Raw genomic sequence first — 8,666 nt, 5'->3', positions numbered from 1 at the left:
TCGACGTTGACGGAGCCGCGCTACGCTGGATCAATAAAGGAAAAGAAGACACCCGGCTGGATTACAATAACACAATACGACACCAATGTTTCAATTCTCAAGACCTCCGGAGGAGATTATATTCGTACGGAAAGGTTAGATTACAGGGACGAGAGGTACATCATAGGAAGACAGGCACTTAGACACACTCTTATATTGACCCCGGACAGACGACAGATAAACGGGACAATGGCTGACTCACACGGGGATTGATGGCAAGGAAAGGCAGGTATCGATGGCTCAAGGTGCACTCTTGGCTCAAGGACAGGGTACAGTACGGTCCGGTCCGGTCCAAAGATGCGGGGAGGTATCGTCGCGCTGGGGGTGGCGGTGGCTTCTCTCTCCAAGCTGAGGCGCATCTGACGTCACGTCCGCTACGTGGCCGCGTATATCCGGCGGGGAGTGACACGCCCTCGGCTCGTTAGCTCCGCCTCGTGGAATCGGCACGTTGCTTCTCATTGGGTGCGTGCGGGGGGTTTACCAGGCTCCGCCCTTGACGAGGAGCTGACAAGGAGCCCCTTTGTGGTAACCCCGTGGAGCGCATGGTCTGGAGCGCGTTGTCTGGAGCGCATTGTCGATGGCGGCTAACCGAGCCGGTGGGAGGACGCACACTCCCCCCCCGCGCAGCGCCGTGCCCCTCTGTTGTTGTAGACGGGGAAGAAGATGGGAGGAGGTATGGGAAAGGTCCTAAACTCACTACTGGTGCCATATAATCACATTCTGGTGCAACGAAGAGTCATAATTAATGGAAACGAGGCCTTAACTGACATAGACTAAGAATAACTAGCAAGATGTCCGAAAGTTGTCTACGTGTGGTGCGGTGGACCTGGGCACGACATTTAATGGGGGAATAAGGGGAAGGTCGGCTCTACTGATTGTTGTTTACATGCAATGGGACTAGGGAATGGGGGATTGGGGAAAGTTGGGGAGTATTGGAGAAAATAGGGGAATATTTACAAGCGGATATGGAGGCCAAATTCCATATTCGCAACATTGCACCCTTCTCTACCCTCGGGGCGTCCCGACCCGATAAATTTTTACCTACTTTAGTGTGGCACGCAATGTAGTTCCCTCTACTATTAACTCTACCCTGAGTGCGACAGTTTTACAGATGTTCACAAATGAGTAAATATGTCCCCCTGCGACGTTGCACCCTTCTCCTCACAGAAACACACCCACAGGATAACCGAATCCGGAAAGAATTCGCAAACTAAACATACAGCCGGTAGGGCGCATTATTTACACGACTACGCTGCTATTTACACTACGATCCAGGACCTGTTTTTGGAGGAACACATGCAGATGTTATGCATAGAGAGAGCGCGCTTGCCAACATCGATACACCAACCCACGAGTGCTCTGTGGCCGACGGCCTTTAATAACGTGCAGAGCACCCTTCCCGAGCATCAAAAGCACCACCCCACCACCAATCGGTGCAGTCACCATTGTTCATTGGAATAAAAATAAATTCGACAACCCCTAACCCTGCAGGTGTCTCTTGCTCTTCTTGTGGTGCACTTGGTGTTAACTAAAAGTGGTTCACCTGTATGGCATAGGTGCCACGTTGACCCATAGGTCCATCCCCGGGTGGTGCTTGGCCGCAAACGAACTGCGGTCCATTGTGGGTGGCCACAAACATTGCGGTCCATATGGTGTATCGATCCCGGCAGCAAACAGCGAAAGTGCAGGCCCACAACTGCGCAGCCAGCACCTCTCTCTCCTCTCTCTCTACCCCAAAGCCAGATCCTCGGAGGTGGGAGACAAAAGAAGCAGACAAGTGAGTAAGGTGGTAAGGGCGCAAAAGTGCACGCAATGTAAGGTGATGCACACTGGGGGCACATGGGAACCAGGTGAGACAGGTACGTTCCTATCGTACGCCCCCCCCCCCCCCCCACCAGGTAACCTACATGGCCCCTCCCTTACCCCTTACTGTATCCACAAAACACAACACTACCCATAAACATCTACTTTACAAATCAACAAACATCCCTACTGTCTTCCCCGTTCCTCCCATAAACCAAATTCGTCTTCTCTCCCTCCTAACCAATCAAATTTGCCATCTTCAACTTTCATCAAAATTTGCCATCTCCAACTCAACATCATAATTTGCCATCACCAATTCATCATCAGTCCCTCCTAAGGAGGGAGAGATGGAATCACCCCAATGTCTCATCCACGTCGTGATGCGTCTCACAAATCCTCACAATCTCATTTCCTGCAACAAAACAAAGAAAACACAGGTGTGGAGTCATCATCATCACCACAGGTAAGTGGCTGCGTATGGTGCGACAGGTTCATCAATCCTAACTATTTCCTAAATGACTTTAACAACTTTACACTACCCGGGGTCTTTCTCCGGCCAAACCATTGGCCCTCTTACACTATGGGTTCTAAAAACCAATTCCCATTGGCCAAACTGTGGTGCTCTTCAATTTGGGGTCTCACTCCCCCGATTCATCTCCCGGTGCCCTCGCACAATTTCTGGGCTGTGGCGTGTACCTCTCCCAGTGGGTCTACCCACCTGCACACCTCCACCACTGCAGTTGCCTCCGAGCTTACCTGCTCCTCACCCTAACCTAACTACCTGGGGAAGGCCCTCTGGCTCTCTCCCCACTCGGTGCCCTCTCTGGCACTGGGCTACCCGGGTCCATCCTCCGGATCCTCGGGCCCCCTCCACAACTCTACCGGCTCCCAGAGCCCACCTGCGGCCTCACCTGGCCGACATCCTCACAGTGGTGGAGTGCCCAACCAACTACACACACTAACAGGCTACACGCCCAGCCATTTCCACAACACTAATGCACCCATTCACAACACCATTCTGCAACCGCACCACAGATGCCAATATCCAACCACAATTTACCTATACCCTCTACCTAACACTTACACTACCCGCCCCGGGTACTCGTGAAAGGGGTCCACTCTTCCCCCATCCACACCTTCGCACCATGCACACCACTCCGTACCACTTACTCCAACTCTCTCCACACACCTGTACTTGCACACCTGTGCTCTCACACTTGGTGCCACCTGCACCCTTCTCTCCCCAAGCGCATTCGCGCTGATCCACACACTCACTACTCATACACTGCTCCACACACCTGTCCAATTGCACACCTGTGCAATCACACCTGTTCCATCCTCACACACACGGCATCATCTCAGCTAACTACTCCCTTCTGAAACTTGCGCTTCCCAGTCGTCCCTTTAAACTATTGCGCTCCCACGTCATTATCATCCACACTAATCTACCTGCGTCCCCACTACAGGTATCAGTCACTAACTAACCTTAACGTTACCTAAGGTCATCTTCTCTAGATCCCTACACACAATATCCTAACCCACCCGGGCTAGTTTTCACTGCCATACACCCCATAAGCTATTGCTCCTTTGCCCCCCCATGGGAAGGATGGTGGATTTGCCATCCCACCACATCGGGGGTCTCTCACTACCAATTTTGCACATCAAATTTCAATAAATCAAAAATTTGCCAATCACTACCCATCATCTGCCAATCACTACTGCCAATCCCTTGCCAATCATCAAATTTTGTTTTTCTCTAATTTTGGGTCCAAAACACTAACCTCATCACCCAGTCTACTCACTAATACCTCTCGGTGCGCCAATCCCTGTCCAAAGCCCGGCTTCGTAAAGCCAAGCCATGAATGCGGGTTGTTCTGTGCCAGCGGCTGGATGCGTCCAGCACTCGGTGCAGGGAAGGAGGTTTACCCGGGCCGAGATCCCACGCACCATCTCGGCACGGAGCCATCCCATGGCTCGATCTCGGCCTGCCGGAATGCCTCACCAAAAAGTGGTCGCCATGACGACCCTTCCTATCCTGCCGCCCGCTCCGCCTGGTGGAGCACGGACGCGGCCGTTCAAAGCGAGGCCCAGCACGCACCGAGGGCCCGCTTCGGCTAAAAGTCGCTCTAACCTCTAACCCGTGTAACGTCGATGCTTCACCTGCATGCTTACACCCCGCAGCCCGTTCCTTGCTCACACATCCAGCCGTGCCCATGCTCCTCGTACCTTTCCTTACACACCCAGGTACACCCATTCCACTCACAGCCTTGGTCACACACCTGACCACCGAACACTTTGGCACACATTCGTTGGTCGCACACCTCACCAAAACACCTCTTCGCACCCCCTCCTCGGTCACCTCCTCTGTGACAATCACAGGTGTGCTCTCATTCGCACACCCAACCACGTGCCTCACCACCAACTCCAGCGTGCATTCCCACTCACGCTCTACCATTCCAGGTGTGCATCCTTCCATCCCAGGTGTACATCCTCGCTCACCTGTCACAACTAACTCACGCTCCATGTCACTTTCACTACTTTCACCTCCATTCCTGACCGCGCACTCACCCTTACTCTTGACAGCGCACTCTTTCCTCGTGCACCTGTCCGTCACACACCTTTCTCACGCACACTCTCCCGTTACACCCTCTGTAACACTCACCACAGGTGGACACTCTTCCTTACTTCTGACAGCGCACTCTTTCCTCATGCACCTGTCCGTCACACACCTTTCTCGCGCACACTCTTGCGCACACTCTCCCGTCACACCCTCTGTAACACTTACCACACCGCGCTTCCATGTGCTCCCTCGCACACACGCTACGACCGACTCACTCTCGCCAGCACCCTCACTCCTTGGCACGCACTTTTTCCTCACACACCCCAGAGTCGGACTTTCTCGCACACCTCCTTTTTCGCACACCAGACCTGTCGCACACTTCACCAACGGCCTCTCACGAACACCCGGGTCCATCTCGACCCCCAAGCTTCTTAAATCACCTGGCGCATCATACGCACGACCATATTGGTCACCACTTACACCGGGTCCTCTTCCTCTTCGCTTCTCCTCCATCACCTGCGAATCCCTCATCCGGTTAATGAGCACATCATCACGATCCAAACACAGACTTTGGACCAATTCTTTTATCTCCTCTTTTATCTCTTTCTTATCCCCTCTCCGTCGCTTCTTAATTTCGCTCATCCCTTCTTCCACTTCTTCTAATTTGTGCTTCACTTCTTTTATTCCCCGGTACGTCTCCTCAAGCTCGTCCTCCAAGGCTACATTGACCGTTTCCATGTGCGTCCTCACCTGCCGGTCCTTCGTCTCCATTACCTCTATCACCTCGTCCAACCTCGTTGTCAGTCCCTCACGTACCATCTGACATTCCCTCTTTGTCGCTATCAAGTCGTTTTTTATGTCGTTTTGTGTCGCTTTTAAACCTCCTAATACCGCAGTGTTCCTTTGAACCTGCTCCACTAACTCCGTCTGTCCCACCGTCAGCTGCTCCACCTCCTGCGTCAGGTCCTCTATGCCCCCTTGTAACTTTACAGTCCCCTTTCTCACCTCCTTCTCCATGTGCTCCTTACAGTGCCTCACCTCCTCGCGCACTCCTCCGACCTCCTCACTCACTCCTCCCCTGATCTCTTCTCCCATCACTTGCATCTCCTGCCCAGATGCCACCCTCATCTGCTCCATTTCCTCCCTTTGAGCATCCAGTTTGGTTTCTACCCCCATTCTGACCCCCTCTATCTGCTGCCCCATTTGGTTAACTTCCCTTTCCGCTTGGTCCCTCATGTCCCTCAATTTGCCTTCCATACTGTTTTCTAACCCCTCTAACCCTTTTTGCATCCCTTCCATTTGATTCTCTTGAGCGGCCATTCTGTTTTCTACCCCCGTTAACCCATGTTTCACTCCCTCTATCTGATTCTCTTGAGCGGCCATTCTGTTTTCTACCCCCATTAACCCATGTTTCACCCCTTCTATCCCATTGTCTAACCCCTCTAATTTCTTGTCTAATCCCTCACCGGTACCCCTCGCTTCGTCCCTCATTACCCCCATTTGGCCCTCCATCCTATCCATTTTTGCATTCAGTTGGGTCAAGAATAATCTGAGGTCAAACCCGGTTTGCCCAGCGTCCCCAGCCGCCACCGCAGGCTCGCCCTCCGCGGCGCCGCTATTTTGGGACCCTTCAACCACGTGAGCGAGCGCGCCATTTTGCGCGCCCGCTACTTCGTGCGTGACGACGCTATTTTGCGAACCTGCCGCCCTCACTGCTTCGCTCTCCTCTTGTCCCTCAATTTGGTCCTGGATCGACCCTACCTCACTCTCCTTTACCGGACCCCAGCTGTCTTGACCCGCCATAGCGCGACTTTCAAAATTCGGTTTTTATTTTTATTTTCGTAAAACAAATTCAAATTTCGCCGTTATAATTTCGCGCGGGAAACGCGCTCCGAATCGATTCTACTTGTTACAAATTTGGGCCTAATAAATTTAGTCCCAGGTTCGAATCCCACTCCTCGACACCAATTGTTACAGACGTGGCTTAGATGTTAGTTTACCGAGCGGTTTTGGTATGACCACGTCTGCACAAGTTACCGATTATACTCGACGTTGACGGAGCCGCGCTACGCTGGATCAATAAAGGAAAAGAAGACACCCGGCTGGATTACAATAACACAATACGACACCAATGTTTCAATTCTCAAGACCTCCGGAGGAGATTATATTCGTACGGAAAGGTTAGATTACAGGGACGAGAGGTACATCATAGGAAGACAGGCACTTAGACACACTCTTATATTGACCCCGGACAGACGACAGATAAACGGGACAATGGCTGACTCACACGGGGATTGATGGCAAGGAAAGGCAGGTATCGATGGCTCAAGGTGCACTCTTGGCTCAAGGACAGGGTACAGTACGGTCCGGTCCGGTCCAAAGATGCGGGGAGGTATCGTCGCGCTGGGGGTGGCGGTGGCTTCTCTCTCCAAGCTGAGGCGCATCTGACGTCACGTCCGCTACGTGGCCGCGTATATCCGGCGGGGAGTGACACGCCCTCGGCTCGTTAGCTCCGCCTCGTGGAATCGGCACGTTGCTTCTCATTGGGTGCGTGCGGGGGGTTTACCAGGCTCCGCCCTTGACGAGGAGCTGACAAGGAGCCCCTTTGTGGTAACCCCGTGGAGCGCATGGTCTGGAGCGCGTTGTCTGGAGCGCATTGTCGATGGCGGCTAACCGAGCCGGTGGGAGGACGCACACTCCCCCCCGCGCAGCGCCGTGCCCCTCTGTTGTTGTAGACGGGGAAGAAGATGGGAGGAGGTATGGGAAAGGTCCTAAACTCACTACTGGTGCCATATAATCACATTCTGGTGCAACGAAGAGTCATAATTAATGGAAACGAGGCCTTAACTGACATAGACTAAGAATAACTAGCAAGATGTCCGAAAGTTGTCTACGTGTGGTGCGGTGGACCTGGGCACGACATTTAATGGGGGAATAAGGGGAAGGTCGGCTCTACTGATTGTTGTTTACATGCAATGGGACTAGGGAATGGGGGATTGGGGAAAGTTGGGGAGTATTGGAGAAAATAGGGGAATATTTACAAGCGGATATGGAGGCCAAATTCCATATTCGCAACAATACAAACAATTATTTTGCACAAATGTATTTGTTGTGTTTGTGATATTACATTTTTATAGGCAATTTCGGTTGAATGTTTTTTTTCAAGAAAGAACCCCTCAGCACATACATCGGGGAGGGGTAGTTGCAGACTGGAAGTTTGGGACGATTACACCTCACCACCACGTCATTTAAAACACCTCACCACCACATAATTTAAAACACCTCACCACCACATAATTTGAAACACCTCACTCCCACCTAATTTAAACACCTCATCACCAAGTAATTTAAAACACGTCACCACCACGTAATTCAAAAAACCTCACCACCACATCATTCAAAACACCTCACCACCATGTAATTCAAAACACCTCACCCCCACGTCATTCAAAACACCTCACCACCACGTAATTCAAAAGCCCTCACGACCACGTAATTCAAAACACCTCACCACCACATAATTAAAAACACCTCATCCACATGTAATTCAAAACACATCACGTAATTCAAAACCCCTCACGACCACGTAATTCAAAACACCTCACCACCACATCATTAAAAACACCTCATCCACATGTAATTCAAAACACCTCATCACCACGTAATTCAAAACACCTCACCCCCACGTAATTTAAAACATCTCACCCCCACCTAATTCAAAACACCTCACCCCCACCTAATTCAAAACACCTCACCCCCACCTAATTCAAAACACCTCACCCCCACCTAATTCAAAACACCTCACCACCACGTTATTCAAAACCCCTCACGACCACGTAATTTAGAAGACCTCACCACCACATAATTAAAAACACCTCAATACCAAGTCATTCAAAACACCTCACCACCACCTAATTTAAAACACCTCACCACCAACTAATTCAAAACACCTCACCACCAACTAATTCAAAACACCTCACCACCACGTAATTCAAAACCCCTCACGACCACGTAATTCAAAAGACCTCACCACCACATAATTAAAAACACCTCAATACCAAGTCATTCAAAACACCTCACCACCACCTAATTTAAAACACCTCACCACCAACTAATTCAAAACACCTCACCACCACGTAATTCAAAACCTCTCACGACCACGTAATTCAAAAGACCTCACCACCACATAATTAAAAACACCTCAATACCAAGTCATTCAAAACACCTCACCACCACCACCTAATTTAAAACACCTCACCACCAA

General features: G+C 51.1%; 1 protein-coding gene across 1 annotated transcript in view; it reads right to left on the bottom strand.

Moving 5' to 3' along the window:
* The window catches only part of LOC144888525 (uncharacterized), a 416,118-nt gene extending 410,820 nt beyond the window's left edge, over positions 1-5,298 (bottom strand). The window contains exon 1 of the mRNA XM_078766826.1: positions 4,461-5,298. Coding sequence (XP_078622952.1) covers positions 4,466-5,221 — 756 coding nt within the window. The 5' untranslated portion in view covers positions 5,222-5,298 and the 3' untranslated portion in view covers positions 4,461-4,465. The remainder of the gene's footprint in view (positions 1-4,460) is intronic.
* Between the last annotated feature and the right edge of the window lie 3,368 nt (positions 5,299-8,666).

Source organism: Myxine glutinosa, chromosome 12 (genome assembly GCF_964187855.1).
Source record: "Myxine glutinosa chromosome 12, kmMyxGlut1.1, whole genome shotgun sequence".
In the NCBI taxonomy this organism is placed as follows: domain Eukaryota; kingdom Metazoa; phylum Chordata; class Myxini; order Myxiniformes; family Myxinidae; genus Myxine; species Myxine glutinosa.
The sequence above is the reverse complement of the archived record's forward strand: the minus strand, read 5'-3'. Positions and strand labels throughout refer to the sequence as shown.